Below are 21,391 nucleotides of genomic sequence, written 5' to 3'. Positions count from 1 at the left end.
AGGAGGTGAGAGATGCGTTTACACGCCACAATCACCTCTGCTGTATGGGGACTAGAGATCACTACTGACAGTCACTCGTCCCCATAGAGAATCATTGTTTTTGTGAAGCAGATAAGTCTTTAGAGAGCAGAGTCAACTGCCCAGAAAAGATGATTTAGGCATCTGCACTAGCAATGCCTTCACTCGATAGATGAGTGTTTGCTCGATCATTGGGCGATTGGCGGCACTTCTATACGGGGCAATTGTCTGGAAGGATTGTTCCTGGGAACACTGATTCCCAATCACTACCCGATCATCGGCGCTTGTAAAGAGATCACCATTCAGAGGCATGTGCATTTGATGATTGCTCTGGAAATTAAAAGAGGACACTGAATGCAGATCACACAGAGGACAGAGCGGAGCCGAATTTACAATTTTATGCCCTGAACTGTCTTTCTCATGATGGTGGTGATGGTGAAGCCCTCTTCCAAGGTTTGGCATGGGACCCTGTGGTTACTTGTAACAACCCTGTGTCAGCTCTGGCCTATGTGAATCTATGTCATGGAGGATTTTCTCTGAAATGACTGGTCTTCAGTGACATTTTGTTAACAGTTTTTGATCTTCTAAGAGTGGCGCCCACTACGCTGGCCCAGGTCTGTCTATGTATTTCATGGACGGCCAATCATTTGAATTGCTGACAAGTAATTACATATTGTCCCTAAACTGGCCTTGTGTTCAGACATTCCCTGATGATTAAGCAGTGGCGTACCTTCAATGCAGGCAGACCTTGCACCTGGTATGGCGTCCGCAGGAGGGAGAGCCTGGCACTGAACTCCTCCTTTCTCTTCACAGTATAAAAACACTGCAATTTTATGGAACCACCACTAGGGAGCGCTCAATGCAGAGAAATGATTTCAGCTTGCAGTAAATTGTAACTGCATACATTCCTATGCACTGAGCTCCCCCTAGTGGTGGCTGCAGGCAGACAGCTGTATGATAGAAGGGAAAGCAGGAGATTCATCAATGTATTTTTGCCAGTTGTCTGGAGCAAATACATTGAAAAATATGGTGGTCAGAATGAACGCCAAATTTATTAGGCACCTGTTCCATGTTTTCTGACATAGAAGTTAGATAAAGAAGGTACAATTTTTTTTTTATTACAATTTCTTGCGGTTGCTATTGGGTTACAGGGGGGCCCATGTTAAGTTTTGCAGTGGGGCCCTATGAGACCTGTGTGCACCCCTGTGATTAACCATTGCTTGGCAGAGGTTAGAGAACACACCGTTGATCACCACGTGATCTTCATAAGGCAACCTGGTTCTAAAACGAATGCCATTTTGCCTTACCTAACTATATCTGCCTTCATTAGAAAAATGAATGTTAGCAGTACTCCAACTCTCCTCTAATCCCGTATTATTTCAGAGATGCCTTACATTGATGGACAGAGGATTCGTCTTTAATCTCATCAACGACTACATGTCCGGCTTCAGTCTTAAAGATCCGAAGGTAAGTTAATAAACATTCAGCAAATGATGTAAAAAATTATTTGTATTTCAGTGTATTATTTCCTTGCTTCTTGCCTCCGTAATTGTCATCTTCATGTTATCAGCTGGCTGGACCCCATGGATTATCTGTACAGGCGGCAGCGTTTCAATGCCATTTGATCACCATATCTATGGGTACAGTTGCAGCAGATCCTCTCATATATTGACTCACGCTGTGTTAAAAATAACATCCTGTTCTAAATAATTGATTTATAACATTTTGCGGCAAGGAAAACCAAAACTTTCCTTTATGGTCCATGGCCTTTCTTTATACACTCAGACTGCAATGGATCTTTCAGATGAATTTGATACTGGGATTTTATGTAGTTATTATTTGTTTTCTATGTCATATGGAATCATTCGGTGCAGTAATTAGAGCAGAATTATTACTTTACAACTCCTGAAAGCACTTGATAGAAGTCTGTGTGGCCTCATGAATAGGAATGGGAAATAACCGTGGCATGCTTTATCAGATGTTGCTTGCAAAGAATTGCCTCTGGGGTAAAGTACCTCCATATTATTGTGTACATGACTATATGACGGTAGACAAATTCCCTGTGCCTCCGTGCCCCAGTACTGTCAATGTGACACAGTTGCAATAAAGCATGCTGCTCCCCTGATTGAATGATATATAGCTAAAGGTTATAGCCTTTCTCCACAAATTCTACAACAGAGCCCATACAGCTTTACAGAGCATCTGTCAGCATGATCAACCCTATTACACCTGGCATACTGTATGTTAGTGTTAAACAATCCCTCTGTATTTGGTATCAGCAGCCCCGTTGTAGGGAAATGTGCGCTTTATTGCAAATGCTAATGAGATGTTTGGAGCACTGAGGGGTGGGCCCAGCCCCTCAGAGCACCGCTTCACCACCAACCTTTACCCTTAGCCACTCCTCACTTCCACTAAGTGACAGGGCATCCTCACAGCCTTCCTTCCTGGCCCTATAATCCCACACATGCGCCTGTGAATGCTGGACACATGCGCAGTTCAGATATCATCATCGAGGTAGGCATGCTGAGATCCGAACTGCGATTTAGCATTCACAGGCGCATGCACAGGATAACAGCGCCAGGCAGAAAGACAGCGAGGATGCCCTTCCTTGTCATTTATTAGTAAGGGGGGGTCTCTAAGTAAGGGGTGAAAGGGGATGGTTAAGTGGTACACCGAGGGGCTAGGCCCACCCCTCAGTGCTCCAAACACCTCATTAGCATGTGCAATAACATGCAGTTTTCTCTACAACAGGGTCACAGATATCAAATACAGAGGGTTGGTTTAACTCTACATGGTCAACCCTAACAGGCATTATTCCAGGGGTAATAGTGTTGATCATGCTGGCAGATTCTCTTTAACATCTGTTCTTCCTCCCTATCCCATACACATGCATGCTTGGCTCGACTGAACGTGTATGTATTGTCAAAGTGCAGAGGGGAGGAAGCCCTTTCCAGACACTTCTGCCGGCTTACTTCATTTCCCCCGTGAACGGCCAGATTGGGCGTTGAAACACAACAACAGCCCTGTCCTTCTTCCAATATCATCGGTAATGGTAGATTCTGGAGGCCATTCACATAAGATAGTGGATGCGTCCTGCCACAGGTTTGGCTGGCTGTACTTTTATGTTCATGGACACCTTAAAATGGTTGTCCTGGAAATATTGTTTTGTAGAGGCAGGAAATGCTTACAATTAATAAAATAACCAGTGCTCACCTATGTAACTCCATCTGTCTACATTTATTTCCAGGCATAACCCGATCACCTTCAGACTAACCATGTATCCACTGCGGCCAATCACTGGCCTCAGCAGTATCACTGACAGGGACCAGAGCGGTCTCTTTGTTCCCTACTTATTATTTACTGGACAACGTTTAGTGCCTGCTGCATCTGTATCATACTAGCTTCTTATTATAGGGAGGTTGATCAAAGCCATAGTTACAGAAGCAATAAAACTACCTCTTGACATGCTCAGCGGTAAAATGATCCTTGATTATTATTGTTTATTTAATGTCACCAAACAATAAAGATCCCTATCACTGCTTCATAGTATATGGCTTCTTAACAGACTCTGCACCACTTTTTAACACAAATTGTTTTAGGCCCTATGTTCCATGTTGATTGATTTTTTTTAAATATATGAAATCAATTTCTTTATACATCTCGAACTCAAAATTTTGTCCAGTCATGGAGTTAAATATCAACATTTTGCCACCGTTGTGGGGCCCTTAGGAGCTGTTTTTTTTAGGAGTTCTGTGTGTAAACAATATGCAGTAGGCTCTTCAGCGCCTCCTAGTGGTGGAAGAATTCTAAAATTTAACTGTGTCTATGCAGTGGTCTCAGAGCTGTAAACCAGAAAAAAAAAACGGATTTAATGTCTATAACCATATATTAAGACTGTTGGATATATAAGAATAACAAAAAACCCTACATTTGTTTAATTGTGAGCATTCGCTTTAAAGGGTTTCTGTCACCAGAAATACCTAAATAAAATATTAGTGATGTGTCCTAGCTTTATCTATGCACCCGTTACTCCATAAATGTAACTTTTATAATATGCTTATTGGCCTCAGGGGGGCGTTGCTCCTGCTCCTAGAGGCTCCGTTCTCCCACCTCTGTCACCTCCCTCCAAGTCTTGATTGACAGGGCCAGGCAGCGTTCGCATCCTCCTGCCGGCCCTGAGTGCATGGTAAAACTCGCGCCTGCGTCGTGCCATTTAGTATTTGGCGCAGGCATAGTGAAGGAAGGACGCTCACTGGCTGCCGACTTTTTGGGATTTTTGTGGAACAGTCATGTGGACATACAGACATAGAATGCACACTGAGTTATTTCCGTTTTTTTGCAGACCCTTTGAAGTGAATGGTTCCGCATACGGGCCACAAAAAAAAAAGGAATGGACACGGAAAAAATAAAAGTTTGTGTGCATGAGCCCTAAATATATAATGATCGATGAACATTCCTTACTGTCCTTGAAGGGATTGCATAAAGAATGGTTCCCTGGTCTATGCTGTCCTAAGTAATAATAATCAGGTCGTACACAGTATGTTGGCCGAAACTGCCGAATTCAGCAGGATCAGCTGACTATCTATTGAGTATGGGGACCTCTGAACTCTCGCCCCAGTGGCAAATGTTGTAGAGAAGGGTGAGGAATGTTGGGTTTCAACTTCCTGATACTTTTGTTCTTGGGAAGATAAGCTGCTGCCAGTGGTGTTCACAACATTCCCAACACATGCATGCTCGGCCAGCCATTTGTGAATGCAGACTTCATATTCCCCTCCATTGCTCTGCATCCTCATCATGACCTCATCATTTTTATTTTAGTATTTCTTAATCTATATGTCTATTTGGATGATGGCTGAAGCTTTTAATGTAAATTTGAAGTGGGTCTGTCATCAGACTGTGCTGCTCTTTGTAGAGACAACATTATATGGTGACAGATCTGCTTTTTTCAGTTAGGCAAAGCCGCCAAAAATGTTGTACCTTTTGGCTAATAAGAGCACTAAAAGAATACCCCAGACCTTGAGTTATGAGTCTTGTGTATTCATAAGGAGAGCATTTTCATTTCTGTCTACCGCAGCGGGGAGCCTTAAGACCCCTTTAGAGATTATCGCTAACAAGCGCTTGTAGGAATGCTCGCTAGCGATAATCTGCCGGTGTAAAGGTACCGCCAATTACCCGATGAGCAAGTGAAACGCTGGTTCATCGGGTAATAGGATTGTTCCTGGGGTCACCTAAATCATAATTTGCCGGCAGCAGATCGTGGTGTCTGAACCAGGTTTGCATCGGGTATCGAAATATCGATACCCAATCTATACTTTTGTACCGGTATCGATTCGATACTGGGATTTGCCTTTTACCGATACTAGGCTGCGTAGCCTAGTATCAGAGGAAATGGCGCGCGCTGCTCTCAGCGCGCTCCATGTTCCCTTAGCAGCACAGGGGAGAAGGAAGCGGTCTCTCCCTCCCCCTGTGCTGCTGCAACCAATGAGGAGAGAGAGGGGCAGAGGAGGGGAGGGGCTGTGGCCACCAATGATGATTAACCTTTAATACAGATACAGGAGGCGGGTGCTGGCTGTGTGATTCTGCCGCCGGCACTCGCCTCCTGTATCTGTATTAAAGGTTAAATATCATTGGTGGCGCAGTGCGCCCCCACCCACCCCAGTATTAAAGTCATTGGTGGCTACCGGAATTATTGAAAGTATTCAACTACTCGTTGGAGGTGGGTTTCCTACCAGAGTCAATGCAGGAGGCTCTTATAGTGGTAATACCTAAGGAAGGAAAGGATAAGAGGATGCCTGATTTATATAGACCTATATCCCTTCTGACGGCGGATGTTAAACTACTGGCAAAGGTCTTGGCAAAACGTTTGGCTACAGTGATTCTTAGTGTAGTACACTCTGATCAAACAGGTTTTATGCCTCAGAAGTCTACGGCAATTAACATTCGTAGAGTTTATACCAGTCTGCAAATTCTGGCGGATAACTGTGGAGATAGAGCTATTCTGTCGCTTGATGTTGCCAAGCTTAATCTGGTTCCCCTGTTGTCGAGACTGAGATTGAAGGTCAAGGCGTGGTGTAAACTATTTCTTTCTGTAGTGGGCAGAGTAAACCTCATTAAGATGATAATGATGCCGCAGTTGTTGTATGTACTTCACAATGCCCCGGTCTGGTTGCTTATGGATAGGTTCCACAAAATTAATGCAATATTTAGAGGTTTGATATGGAGAGGAGGCCAACCCAGAATCAAATTGGAGACGTTGCAGTATCCTAAAACAAAGGGTGGATTGGCGGTACCAAACCCATGGATTTATTATCTTGCAGCACAATGTCAGCATCTTAAGGGGTGTTGGATTATAGGTTAGCGGGTAGGTCTAGTCAGATTTTACTGCACCATATAGGTAAGAGGGACTTAATGTGGTTTTTGGAGGGTGCGGGGTTACAAAATTTGGAGCCTAATTCACCTTTGATAGGGCTTGTTTCCAAAGTGTGGGACAAGGTTAAAAAGCTAGGGGGAATTGGGGGAGTAAGTGAGGTTTCCCCGATTTGGAATAATATTCGGCTCCCTGAATTTATTTCTTTGTCAAGTACTCTGAATTGGGAGAATAAAGGGATCCTCAGATTGAGAGATTCATTAGATAATGGTATATTTAGATCCTTTACGGATTTGCAGGAAAGAAATCAGATCCTGCGCACGCGCGTCTACAAATACCTCCAAATCTGTCATGCGTATGACACTATGATTAAAAAAGGTACTAGCATATCCAAAAGTTGATTCTCTTAGAGGGGGGGGGGTGTTAATTTCAGTGGGAGGAAATTTTGGAGGCGATTCCGCTGTCCTCACTGAGCGAACAGGGAAAGCTGTCTCAGCTTTTTATTATACACAGGGTGTATAAAACGCCAATATTTTTGAAAAGGATCGGAGTCAGAACGGACGCAAAGTGTCCAAGATGTTCTTTTGAGCCAGCGGATTTGTCTTATATGAGGTGAAAATGCCCGGTTATAGTTATTGGGAAGATATTTTAGAGGTAATACATTACAAAATGTCAGTGGGAATAGATAGGGACCCCAAAATATGTATATTAGGATATGTATCTGAGCTAGGAACAGAGGTATGCAAGAAAGTGGCAGTGGGAAGACTGTTGTACGTGGCTAGGAAGCTGATAGCCTTGCATTGGATACAAATGGGTCCTCCGACATTGGGGGAGTTTAGGACCAATGTTAACAATATGTTGATAAAAGAAAAGGCTATTTTTCTTAAAAGAGGGTGCCCTCAAAAGTTTGACAAACTATGGGGCGATTAGGTATCAAATAGTGCGATTATGCTGTAAAGTGTAAGGTGGTGTTTTGTCGCCGGAGTGAATAGGGGTTGGGTTGGGGGGGGGGGGGGTTAGTTGGTGGGAGGGGGGGTGAGTTGCTAGGATTCTGGACATTTCCTCTTTTCCAAAGATTGTATTAATGTAATGTACTATGAGTCATGCTGATATGTCTTGAAGCATGTAGTGCTTTATTCTGTATTTGGTACACATGGCAGGTATTTGTCAAAATATTATGTGATATCTTTGCCATACAATAAAAATGATCTGATTTAAAAAAAAAAAAGTCATTGCTGGCGCAGCGCGCCATACCCCCCCCCAGTATTAAAATAAATTGTGGCAGTGGCCACAGGGTCCCTTCAGCTCTCTTCATTGGTGGCAGTTGTGATCAGAGCCCCAGCAGTGTAATCCTGGGGCTCCGATCGGTTACCATGGCAGCCAGGACGCTACTGAAGCCCTGGCTGCCATAGTCAGCTCCCTGCTGCTGTGTGTACTATGCACAGGGCAGCAGGGAGAGTGTGAAGTCCTATTCACCATAATAGAGCTCTATTAGAGTGAATAGGACAAGGGATTAAAAGAGTAAATAAAAAGTAAAAAATAAATAAAAAATAAGTAAAAAAAACACACCAAAATATTAAGTATAAATTACACCCTTTTCAAATTTTACATATAAAATATATAAACAATAAATAAATAAACATATTACATATCGCCACATCCGAAAAGTCCAAACTATTCAAATATAAAAAACTGAAAAAAAGATAAATAAAAAGCGAGCGATTCACCATCTTTTTTAGTCACCTTGTCCCCCAAAAAAATAGGATGGGACTGTTTGATTATGGGCCAGACGTTCCATAAAATGCGGAATACACGTGGCTTTTTTGGTGTTTTATTTTTTTCGCTTGGTATCGAATGGTATCGAGTATCGCAATACTTTATTTAATTTTTTTTATCAGATATTTTTTATTAAAGTTTTGTAAAAAAAACATTGTATTATTACAATAACAATCCCCTTTACCCACCCACCCACTCCCTCCCATCCCTTTTTCAGTCCTGCAACCATTTAAAGTCCAGAATTATCTCCATGGTGTATCTTGTAGTAGTATACATCAGTTACATGCCCTCTTCTGCATGCAATACTTTTTTATGGTATCGAATTCGAATAAAAATGTTGGTATCGATACAACCCTAGTCTAAACATCACTCTGCTGCCAGCAAACAATGATTCTGTATGGGGACCACTGATGGCATTAGCAATCTCTCTTGCCCATACTGTGGAGGAGATCATACAGCTGTCACCAACACTGACGGCAAGTGATTGTCGGGAAGGAGCGCTTCCTTCCTGACAATCATCGGCTCCATTGAGGACCTTTACTCCTCATTGTAGCGTTTGGCGGGGCTTAGTGCTCCACCAACCCCACCCCCCTCACGTTAAAAACCTTTGATATGTCGCTATAACATATCAAAAGTTTTACTAAAGTGTAGTTTATAAAGTGTTTGATCTGAGTTAATGAAGGTTCAGTGCTGCTAGACAGGTGTGTTACATGTGACAACTTACTTTTCGTTCTATTGTCAGATACTAAATGAATACAAGTTTGAATTTCTGCAAACCATCTGCAGTCATGAGCACTTCATCCCTCTTAACCTGCCAATGACGTTTGCCAAGCCTAAACTGCAAAGAGTACAAGGTAAACAAGTAGATGATAGTGTTATAACTGACACAAAGTACTTTGTATTTTACTATTATTTCATGCCTTTATTTCTGTGGTACTTCTTCTTCTGAGGCCCTTGTAAACAGTGTGTACTGCGTTTCTGAATGTTTCTGTTGTCTGAGCCCAGTTGCGTCTACTGTCAAGCTTACATATATACGTTAGATTCCTCCTGATGGATCTAGCTGTTTTCTGGAGAATGCAATAATGTTTGAGCATCATGGAAGGATAGAAGACACCCTCACATGTAGGCTGACCATATTTCGTTCTCACTTTGGGTTCTTTTATTTCTCTAAGAGATAGGTATTACCTACAGTAGGTTTACGTGGACCGATGCACCTCCAGCATTTTGGAACAAACCGTTCATGCACGATCATTGCCTCATGGTTGAGGGATAAACTATTGCTACTGCGATCATTCGTCCCCATACAGATTGACTGTTTGCTGGGAGCAGATCCCTATTCGTAGAACTGGGCCCGCAAAGTGAACAAGGGTGCACAGTGCAAGAGCGGCCACCCTCCATTCACTTCTGTGGGAGTTCCGAAAATAGCTGACGGCCGGCTCAGCTGCTTCCAGAACTCCCGTAAAGGTGAATGGAGGGTGGCCGCACTTGCATGGTGCACCCTTGTTTACTTTGCGCCCCCTATTCTAGAGATAGATGCGCGTATGTGTCAAACATGTTTGTTTCAAACATGCGCGTATGTGTCAAACATTGCGCCCCCTATTCTAGAGATAGATGCGTGTATGTGTCAAACATGTGCGGACCCATTCATTTTCTATGGGGACGGAATGGATGCGGACAGCACACAGTCTGCTGTCAGCATCCGCATTTGCTCAGCGCAGCCCTGATCTTCAGGTCCGCAGCTCCGCAAAAGATAGAACATGTCCTATTCTTGTCCGCAGCTTGCGGACAAGAATAGGCATTTCTATACAGGTGCCGGGCGGGAGTGTTGCGAATCCGCAATTTGCGGGTCCGCAACACACCACGGACGTGTGAATGGAGCCTTATAGGCATCACCTACAGTATAGATGATGCTTGACACCATATGCCTTTTTACAGGCATCCAGTAGAAATTTTCTGTACATTGGAGAATCCTCCTGGTTTTTCGTTTTGAAAGACGCTGGAAAACAGTGTGAAAGCATCCTGAGTTTGACAGGATGGTCTACCTAAAAACAAAGTAAAACATAAAAGTTACTAATAAGGTATTATAATAGGTTAATGCATAACAAAACAGTCACGCTTGCAAAGAACACCTGGAATCAGTAGGAATCCACAAACTGTCACTTTTTTTGGTCTAATCCTTTTGTTTTTTTCCCACCTTCTATGAAAACAGTGTGCACTTTCAGCTCGCACCTGCAATCGGTGGCGAGGTCCCAGCCCCATCACTGTGACAACAGTTACAGCACTGAGTGTTAACTTTAGAATTTTTGGTTTATTTTCCATATCGCAATCTATATTTCTATATTCAATCTATATTTCAAAAAATGAAAAATAAAATGATCACTGTCCACTAACCTTAATAATATGTTGAGATTTCTTTTCTGTACTCATCACTTTTCAGCAGTCATCTTATTATCATCACAGGCAGGTTTTTAATGACAGATATAACAGATAGATAGATAGATAGGGTTCATCATTCACAATAGATGACTGTCACAGCTTATCTAATCCCTCCTGACCTCACAGAGCATTCCTACAAAACTTGCCCATAGAAGTCAGTTCTTCCCCTCCAGTCCATTGTGTCTATGGTCCATGGTGGCTGACGTAAAGAATGTCTGTAAATGCTGTTATTAACAGCACAGGCAATATCAGAAAATAAAAACAAAATTAGAAAAAATGGATTTGTGGCACTATCTGGTTTTAATTGGCAAAAACATAAGTGATACATTTACTTTAAAGTCCAGTTTCTCACCATGTAGTTTGGCACTGTTTGACCTGTTTCTGGTAGAAGGTGCCTTAGGCTACATGCACATGACCGTATGTGTTTTGCAGTCCGCAAATTGCGGATCCGCAAAAAATCATCCGTATGCCATCCGTTTTTTTTTTGGATCCATTGTAACAATGCCTAAAACGGACAAGAATAAGACATGCTCTATTTTTTTTTTGCGGGGCTACGGAACGGACATACGGATGCGGATAGCACACTGTGTGCTGTCCACATTTTTTGCGGACCCATTGAAATGAATGGGTCTGCATCCTCTCTACCAAAAAAAACGGAACAGACACGGAAACAAACAACGTTCTTGTGCATGTAGCCTATTTCCTCATTGCTGCCTTACATCCCTAGATAAGGACGGTCTTGATGGATGTGTACCTGTAGGATAGCTGTAAAATTGTATACACTCAGTTTATGTTCAGAACAGTATTGTAAGGCAGCTACCGTTAATCATTGGTGTAAGAAATACACAAAGTGTAAATGTAGCTTAAGGCCTCTTTCACACGGGAATTGCGTGTGAGGGCCGGATAGAATGCGGGTGTGTCGCGGGAAAATCGTGTGATTTTGCCTGCGAGTGGGGTGAGTTTTGTATGCGATTGCGTTGCGTTCTTCAGTTTTTTCCGCGAGTGCAATGCATTTTGCACATGCGTGATAAAAAACTGACTGTGGTACCCAGACCCGAACCCGGACTTCTTCACTGAAGTTTGGGTTGGGTTAGGTATTCTGTAGATTTTAATATTTTCCTTTATAACATGGTTATAAGGGAAAATAATAGCATTCTTAATACAGAATGCTAAGTAAATTAGGGATGGAGGGGTTAAAAAAAATTCAATTAAATTAAACTCACCTCATCCACTTGTTCGCACATCCCGGCTTGTCGTCTTTCTTCTTCTTTGAGGACCTGGGAGAAAAGGACCTTTGGTGACGTCATTACGCTCATCACATGGTCCATCACCATGGTGATGGACCATGTGATGAGATCAGTTCTTGTTCTTCCTATTCTTGTCTGTATCATGAACAAGGATAGGACTGCTCTATTGAAGGCCGGACGTTCCATTCTTCAAAATGCGCAACGCACACATATCCGCAATTTGTGGACCGCAAAATGGACACGGTTGTGTGCATGAGGTCTAACTGTGATAGGAGCTTGACTTTAGCTCAGGATAGCATCAATTGGTCCTAGCCGAATGGCTTAGGCTATTTTCAAACTAGCATTTAATTTTTCCGGTATTGAGATCCGTCATAGGGGCTCAATACCGGGAAAAAACGCTTCCATTTTGTCCCCATTCATTGTCAATGGGGACAAAACTGAACTCAACAGAATGGAGTGCTCCAAAATGCATTCCGTTCCGTTTGGTTGCGTTCCCATACCAGAGAGCAAACCGCAGCATGCAGTTTGCTTTCCGTCCTGGGATGCGTCATGACCCCCAATGCAAGTCAATGGGGACGGATCCGTTTTCTCTGGCACAATCTGAGACAATAGAAAACGGATCCGTCCCCCATTGACTTTCAATGGAGTTAATGACGGATCCGTTTTGGCTATGTTAAATATAATACAACCGGAAGCGTTTTTGCTCAACCCTGCCGGATCCAGCAAAAACGCCAAAGTGAAAGTAGCCTTCACACCCTGCACATTTTGTGGCGGAAAATTACCCGACTGAAAATTAGTTTCACTCTTTTCAATGGGGCTTGCAGAAATACCGTGTGCTCGCTGCCTCATTCAAATGAATGGAACTGATTTTCAGTCTCAGAATTTTCTGCCACAAAATCTGCCGTGTGTGAAGGCGTCCTCAGTCGAGTTCATATTATTGATGATTGATCCGAGTAGGAAGATGATTATTAGATTTATAAAGAACATATAAGTGGTCTCCTTGTTTAATTACCTTTCTTATAAATGGTGATGAACATCTAAACTGAACACAGTCCTAAGTGACGAGTGGCATTGTTTTTATGGAAATCTCCTATCGAAGCTCAATAAAATACTGAGATGGAATCAAAGTAAAATTTTGAGGTGAAATAGTTGTTCTATCACCTCCCAACCCCCTTTGACGTGAACATTTTGATTACCTAAAAACAAAGTAAAACATAAAAGTTATTATAAGGTATTATGATAGGTTAATGCATAACAAAACAGTCACGTGTGCAAAGAACACATGGATTCAGTAGGAATCCACAAACTGCAATAAAGGGACTGTCCAGGCTTAATCAAGTGATGGCCATGGAACTAGATAGCAAACGCTCGTTGATCAGGTAATCAGGATTTTTTTAACATGTTAAAAAATTCTGGTTTGCCGGTGGTAGATGGTGTAGTGTAATAGGTGCTCTGCTGCTGGCAAACGGTCAGACAGTATAGGGACGAGCGATGCATTAGCGATCACTCGTCCCTATACTGAGGAGGAGATCACTGCATGTAATTGCAGCGGTCTCCTCCTTCAGCAAGCAGGCGATTGTCAGGAAGGAACGCTTCCCTCCCGTCAATTGTCTGCCCGTGTTATAGGGCCTTAAGAGGTCATAAACACTTATTTAAGCCACATTCTTATCAGTAAGATAAGAACAGAGCTATAATGAGTGTTTAGAATGTCAGAGAGCAGAGATAAGGAGCACGTCAGATCAGCTAGCTGACGGGGCAGAGAGAAAAATCTAATCCCTCTATTAGAGCATCTCAGCCCTGTATGGAAAAAAGGGTTCCATATTTGTAATAACGATCAATTTGGAAAATGAATTTCAGCTGAAAATGAGTGCAATGCAATAATAAAAAAATGCCCCCAAAGGTGTATATAGTGTATATAGCGCTCTTTCTGCTCTACAGGGAGTGCAGAATTATTAGGCAAGTTGTATTTTTGAGGATTAATTTTATTATTGAACAACAACCATGTTCTCAATGAACCCAAAAAACTCATTAATATCAAAGCTGAATATTTTTGGAAGTAGTTTTTAGTTTGTTTTTAGTTTTAGCTTTTTTAGGGGGATATCTGTGTGTGCAGGTGACTATTACTGTGCATAATTATGAGGCAACTTAACAAAAAACAAATATATACCCATTTCAATTATTTATTTTTACCAGTGAAACCAATATAACATCTCAACATTCACAAATATACATTTCTGACATTCAAAAACAAAACAAAAACAAATCAGTGACCAATATAGCCACCTTTCTTTGCAAGGACACTCAAAAGCCTGCCATCCATAGATTCTGTCAGTGTTTTGATCTGTTCACCATCAACATTGCGTGCAGAAGCAACCACAGCCTCCCAGACACTGTTCAGAGAGGTGTACTGTTTTCCCTCCTTGTAAATCTCACATTTGATGATGGACCACAGGTTCTCAATGGGGTTCAGATCACGTGAACAAGGAGGCCATGTCATTAGATTTTCTTCTTTTATACCCTTTCTTGCCAGCCACGCTGTGGAGTACTTGGACGCGTGTGATGGAGCATTGTCCTGCATGAAAATCATGTTTTTCTTGAAGGATGCAGACTTCTTCCTGTACCACTGCTTAAAAAGGTGTCTTCCAGAAACTGGCAGTAGGACTGGGAGTTGAGCTTGACTCCATCCTCAACCCGAAAAGGCCCCACAAGCTCATCTTTGATGATACCAGCCCAAACCAGTACTCCACCTCCACCTTGCTGGCGTCTGAGTCGGACTGGAGCTCTCTGCCCTTTACCAATCCAGCCACGGGCCCATCCATCTGGCCCATCAAGACTCACTCTCATTTCATTAGTCCATAAAACCTTAGAAAAATCAGTCTTGAGATATTTCTTGGCCCAGTCTTGACGTTTCAGCTTGTGTGTCTTGTTCAGTGGTGGTCGTCTTTCAGCCTTTCTTACCTTGGCCATGTCTCTGAGTATTGCACACCTTGTGCTTTTGGGCACTCCAGTGATGTTGCAGCTCTGAAATATGGCCAAACTGGTGGCAAGTGGCATCTTGGCAGCTGCACGCTTGACTTTTCTCAGTTCATGGGCAGTTATTTTGCGCCTTGGTTTTTCCACACGCTTCTTGCGACCCTGTTGACTATTTTGAATGAAACGCTTGATTGTTCGATGATCACGCTTCAGAAGCTTTGCAATTTTAAGAGTGCTGCACCCTTCTGCAAGATATCTCACTATTTTTGACTTTTCTGAGCCTGTCAAGTCCTTCTTTTGACCCATTTTGCCAAAGGAAAGGAAGTTGCCTAATAATTATGCACACCTAATATAGGGTGTTGATGTCATTAGACCACACCCCTTCTCATTACAGAGATGCACATCACCTAATATGCTTAATTGGTAGTAGGCTTTCGAGCCTATACAGCTTGGAGTAAGACAACACGCATAAAGAGGATGATGTGGTCAAAATACTCATTTGCCTAATAATTCTGCACGCAGTGTACAGGCAGTACAATTAAGCTTGTTCCTTTTGCTTCCTAAAACATGTTTTTCAGCCTATTCCCTGCCATACAGTAGATATGTTTTCTCTTTCTAACTTGAGCAAGACCACTTTAAAGGGGTTATCCAACCCCTATAATGCTTCCCCAAATGCCCGGGGCCCTCACACAGATTGTACTTACCTTGCTCCCTGGCACCCGCATCTCTTCTGATGCCCCCACGGCTGCCGCTTCAAAACATCCAGGGGGATTCGGGGGGCGACTTGCAGCCAATAGCAGACGCGACGGGGGTGAGCCTCTCTAGCATCGCGGGTGACAATGGGGAGGCTGGTTCCCGTCACGGCCTGCTATTGGCCAACCCACCGTGTCCGGATGTTTCTGCTTCACAGGGAGATGCAGCGGCGGCCTTGTGGGAATAAGGAGCGACTCAGTTGCTGGGGAGTGAGGTAAGTATAACCTTTATGTGGTGCCCGGGCATTTGGGGAGGCATTATAGGGGTTGGATAACCCCTTTAATGGACGGTATCCGGACAGAGGACCAATTGCAGCCAGCATGATTTAGGGCCCACTGTTGCTTTCTACCTGATCCTAACCTTACTAAGCTCATAGTTTCCTCTTTACCATGTACTGTCCCTGCTGATATTTAGGTATGAAGAGATTTTACAAACTTATTTACTCTCTCATTACAGTATTTTATACATTTACCTTTTCTTTTCACAAAACCATTAGATTTGTTATCATATGCTGTGGAGCGGTTCACATCTGTAGGTAGGTTGGCTTGGTAAACTTAACTCACCTTCAGAATATGAAATGACTCCATGTTTGCTGATCCTTGTTCCATTCACTAATTCTCACTAACACTACAGCTGACAGAAGGCTTCTCTTACTACTAACATGGCAACATAGCTAAAAAAAAGGCAAGCTGGCTGCTGATTTTTGCCTCTAATGGTGGATAGCCTCTGACCCAATCTAGGCATCAAAACGTAGAACAAATCTCACTGTGCTTTCCAAAGGAATGATCTGTTATCTTATATCTTATGTTCTTTAGTTTATACGCTGTGAATTGCTTCATCTGCGCTTGCCACATTTTCTGGTTAGAACTTGAGAGAGCAGCATTTGTTTTCTTGGTCAATGACAACCATGTTTATGTCATTTTGTATTTTATCTATGTATTTCACACAATTATACAGTCAGGTCCATAAATATTGGGACATCGACACAATTCTAACATTTTGGAGGCAGTGGAGGCACATATGCAAACTGTTGTAATTCCTACACCGTTTACCTGATTCGGATGTAAATACCCTCAAATTAAAGCTGACAGTCTGCAGTTTAGGCCTCATGCACACGACCGTTGTGTGCATCCGTGGCCGTTGTGCCGTTTTCCGTTTTTTTTCGCGGACCCATTGACTTTCAATGGGTCCGTGGAAAAATCGAAAAATGCACCGTTTTGCAGCCGAGACCGTGATCCGTGTATCCTGTCCGTCAAAAAAATATGACCTGTCCTATTTTTTTGACGGACAACGGTTCACGGACCCATTCAAGTCAATGGGTTCGTGAAAGAACACGGATGCACACAAGATTGGCATCCGTGTCCGTGATCCGTGGCCGTAGGTTACTTTCATACAGAGGGATCCAAAGATCCGTCTGCATAAAAGCTTTTTCAGATCTAAGTTTTCACTTCGTGAAAACTCAGATCTGACAGTATATTCTAACACAGAAGCGTTTCCATGGTGATGGGGACGCTTCTAGTTAGAATACACTACAAACTGTGTACAAGACTGCCCCCTGCTGCCTGGCAGCACCCGATCTCTTACAGGGGGCCGTGATCAGCACAATTAACCCCTTCAGGTGCGGCACCTGAAGGGGTTAATTGTACTATCATACCCCCCTGTAAGAGATCAGGGCTGCCAGGCAGCAGGGGGCAGACCCTCCCCCCCTCCCCAGTTTGAATATCATTGGTGGCCAGTGCGGCCCCCCCCCCCCTCTATTGTAATAATAGGTTGGTGGCCAGTGCGGCCCCCCCCTCCCTCTATTGTAATAATTCGTTGGTGGCACAGTGTGCGCCCCCCCCCCTCCCTCCCTCTATTGTAATAATTTGTTGGTGGCACAGTGTGCGCCCCCCATCGGCCCCCCCTCCCTCTATAGCATTAACAACATTGGTGGCCAGTGTGCGGCCTCCCATCTCCCCCCCCCCCCATCATTGGTGGCAGCGGAGTTCCGATCGGAGTCCCAGTTTAATCGCTGGGGCTCCGATCGGTAACCATGGCAACCAGGACGCTACTACAGTCCTGGTTGCCATGGTTACTTAGCAATAGTACAATAGTAGAAGATTCATACTTACCTGCTGCTGGCTGCTGCGATGTTCGTGTCCGGCCGGGAGCTCCACCTACTGGTAAGTGACAGCCTCAGGTCTGTGCGGCGCATTGCTAAATGAACTGTCACTTACCAGTAGGAGGAGCTCCCGGCCGGACACAGACATCGCAGCTCCCAGGTAAGTGTGAATCTTTTACTATTGTACTATTGCTAGTAACCCGCTGCCACCAATGATCGGGGGGGGGGGGGAGATGGGAGGCCGCACACTGGCCACCAATGTTGTTAATGCTATAGAGGGATGGGGGGGCCGATGGGGGGCGCACACTGTGCCACCAACGATTTATTACAATAGAGGGAGGAAGGGGGGGGGCGCACACTGTGCCACCAACTAATTATTACAATAGAGGGAGGAAGGGGGGGGGGGCCGCACTGGCCACCAATGATATTCAAACTGGGGAGGGGGGGTCTGCCCCCTGCTGCCTGGCAGCCCTGATCTCTTACAGGGGGATATGATAGTACAATTAACCCCTTCAGGTGCGGCACCTGAGGGGTTAATTGTGCTGATCACGGCCCCCTGTAAGAGATCGGATGCTGCTAGGCAGCAGGGGGCAGTCATGTACACAGTTTGTAGTATATTCTAACTAGAAGCGTCCCCATCACCATGGGAACGCCTCTGTGTTAGAATATACTGTCGGAAATGAGGTTTCACGATCTAACTCATATCCGATAGTATATTCTAACATAGAGGCGTTCCCATGGTGATGGGGACGCTTCAAGTTAAAATATACCATCGGATTGGAGAAAACTCCGATCCTATGGTATATTAACTCCTGACTTTACATTGAAAGTCAATGGGGGACGGATCCGTTTGAAATGGCACCATATTGTGTCAACGTCAAACGGATCCGTCCCCATTGACTTGCATTGTAATTCAGGACGGATCCGTTTGGCTCCGCACGGCCAGGCGGACACCAAAACGACATTTTTTTCATGTCCGTGGATCCTCCAAAAATCAAGGAAGACCCACGGACGAAAAAACGGTCACGGATCACGGACCTACGGACCCCGTTTTTGCGGACCGTGAAAAAAAACGTCCGTGTGCATGAGGCCTAAAGCACACCTTGTTTGTTTCATTTCAAATCCATTGTGGTGGTGTATAGAGCCAAAAATGTTAGAATTGTGTCGATGTCCAATATTTACGCACCTAGGTTTTAGAGGAGGTAAATAAGAAAAAAATATTTTTCATCAGAGCTCAGCTCAGAGCCTTAATCAGACCCCCAGTTTTAATCAGACATCAGAACAGACCCCCAATGTTAATAGGACCCCAGATTAGAGATCAGATCGGACTCCCCATGTTAATGCCCCTATTCAGACCTCCATGTTTATAAGCCCACATATTAATCAGACCTCCATAATACTGACCCCCATATTAATCAGACCAACTTACCTCTCCTGTTCCAGAAGCCGCCACCGCTCCTGTCATCCATGTATTTCGTGCCACTCACTGTGACCCGACACTGCACTGCATGAGGTCGCAGAGCGCCGACGTCCTTACGCTGTGCAGTCACAGCGAGTTGCTGATGAAGACCAGGAAGCGGTGAGTACAGAGTCCGTGGAGCGCTGCTTTCACTGCTCCCCGGTCCTCCTGTACTAATGAGAGCTCCCATTAGTATTCGCCCCATAAGAGGCACTGACATTCGCCCCTACTTTGGAGGTAGAAAAAATACGTCTTATAGGGCGAAAAATACGGTAAATAAGGTTTGGGGGGGAAGTGTTTCATTTTAGTAAGAAACTAAACACAAGAACAAGGAGGCACAATCTGAAATGAGTTGGGAGGTCAGAAGCAAAGTCAAAGTATTATTTTACTGAAGGAGTGGTAAATGCTTGGAACAAACCTCCAGCAGATGTGGTTGGAAAATCTACAGTAAGTGAATGTAATCCTCCTTAGGATAAATCTATTCTAAGAAAAAATAAAATAAATTAAGGACAGTCTAGAGGAACCATATGGTCTTTTTGGGCCATCATTCTATTTATGTTTCTGTGTTCAGAATCTAGGATCTTGGGTGTGGATGGGTTAACTGTGACAACTTGGGTGGTGTACAGTAGTGGAGGGGATAATGACTGCTCCCTTGGTGTTTTACAGTAGTGCAGGCAACTATTGCCACCATCCGCTGTGGTAAAGCGGAGTAGAGGTGTTTGTTCCTTGGTGTTGTAGGGTAGTGGAGAAGTTAATATTTTCTTCCCTTGTTGTGTAGAAAGGCTTAAAGGGGTTGTCTCACTTCAGGAAATGGCATTTATCATGTAGAGAAAGTTAATACAAGGCACTTACTAATGTATTGTGATTTTCCATATTGCCTCCTTTGCTGGCTTGATTCATTTTGCTCATTTCCATGGTTACGACCACCATGCAATCCATCAGCGGTGGCCGTGCTTACACAATATAGCCCCGGCCTATGTTCACTCCCACAGTCCTGGCCACTAGAGCGGATGGCGCTTTTTCCTATAGTGTGCAAGCACGACCACCACTGCTGGATAATAGGGTGGTCGTAACCATGGAAAAAGGAAGCAATATGGACAATCCCAATACATTAGTAGTGATAAGAAGAAGGATTGCGCTGCAGGAGAAGGTTCTTTTCTGCTTATTCTCTTTCCTTTATATTCGGAAAAGTCTTCAGTTAAAAGGACCACATACACTCGATAACTCTCAACAATGGCATGGAAACCTGAAATGTAGTAACAGAACGCACTATGGTGTAGTATGCTCTAAACACCTATCGCGCCGGGTGAATGCAATATACTCACAAGACTCCACTTGTAAGACGCATGGATGGAGATCTCATTAATGTCTTCAATAGGAGAGCTCTGTTGGTAGAGCGGGCAGGAACCAGGCGCCGTCGATTCAGCAGGTCTTAATCCAAACCGCGATCCCACCAGTAAAGTGCCACTTGCAGAGGATAACACTCGACTCCCACTTCCAAAGATCTCAAAGGAAGGAGGGAGCAAGAATAGTGAAGTACGTACTGATGTATCAGATAAAAATGGTTTAATATACTCACAAAAGTACAGGAATTAAAACGTGTTTAAAAACAATCTGTGTTGCCCGACCCGGGTTTCGCCATAATGCTTCGTCTAGGGCGAACAACGCCCCAGACGAAGCAACAGAGCTCTCCTATTGAAGACATTAATGAGATCTCCATCCACGCGTCTTACAAGTGGAGTCTTGTGAGTATATTGCCTTCACCCGGTGCGATAGGTGTTCAGAGCATACTACACCATAGTGCGTTCTGTTACTACATTTCAGGTTTCCATGCCATTGTTGAGAGTTATCGAGTGTATGTGGTCCTTTTAACTGAAGACTTTTCCGAATATAAAGGAAAGAGAATAAGCAGAAAAGAACCTTCTCCTGCAGCGCAATCCTTCTTCTTATCACTGCATTTAGCGGACTTTTTTACCCACATTGTCCTAGGATTTGCAGCGCTTGAGGGGACAAATATCCTGTACAGAGACTTTACTTTTTATTCCAATACATTAGTAAGTGGCTTGTATTAACTTGGTCTACATAATAAATGTCATTTGCTGAAGTGAGACAAACCCTTTAATGCAATTTTACCCATGTAGCCGAGAAAACTTGTAGCTGACCTAAACACTAGGCATTGTGTCGCTTCACACATCCTAGCTCCGCGCTGCAGATCGTACTTCACCTGCGCAAAATTCATATTGTGGACCTCTACTTCTGTT

At 43.7% G+C, this 21,391-nt stretch overlaps 1 protein-coding gene across 3 annotated transcripts in view; it reads left to right on the top strand.

The window, feature by feature from the left end:
* DOCK11 (dedicator of cytokinesis 11) overlaps nucleotides 1-21,391 on the top strand; it is a 291,743-nt gene that overhangs the window by 121,998 nt on the left and 148,354 nt on the right. For 2 of the 3 annotated variants that reach the window (XR_005774010.1, XM_040406099.1), the window contains exons 29-31: nucleotides 1,402-1,485; nucleotides 8,904-9,015; nucleotides 16,067-16,105. Coding sequence is in view for 2 of the 3 variants with exons in the window: in XM_040406099.1 (XP_040262033.1) it covers nucleotides 1,402-1,485; nucleotides 8,904-9,015; nucleotides 16,067-16,105 (235 nt within the window). In the remaining variant the exon portion in view is untranslated. The remainder of the gene's footprint in view (nucleotides 1-1,401; nucleotides 1,486-8,903; nucleotides 9,016-16,066; nucleotides 16,106-21,391) is intronic. The other variant, XM_040406100.1, reaches the window with a different exon arrangement.

Source organism: Bufo bufo, chromosome 8, assembly GCF_905171765.1.
Source record: "Bufo bufo chromosome 8, aBufBuf1.1, whole genome shotgun sequence".
NCBI classification, from domain to species: Eukaryota; Metazoa; Chordata; class Amphibia; order Anura; family Bufonidae; genus Bufo; species Bufo bufo.
The sequence above is the reverse complement of the archived record's forward strand: the minus strand, read 5'-3'. Positions and strand labels throughout refer to the sequence as shown.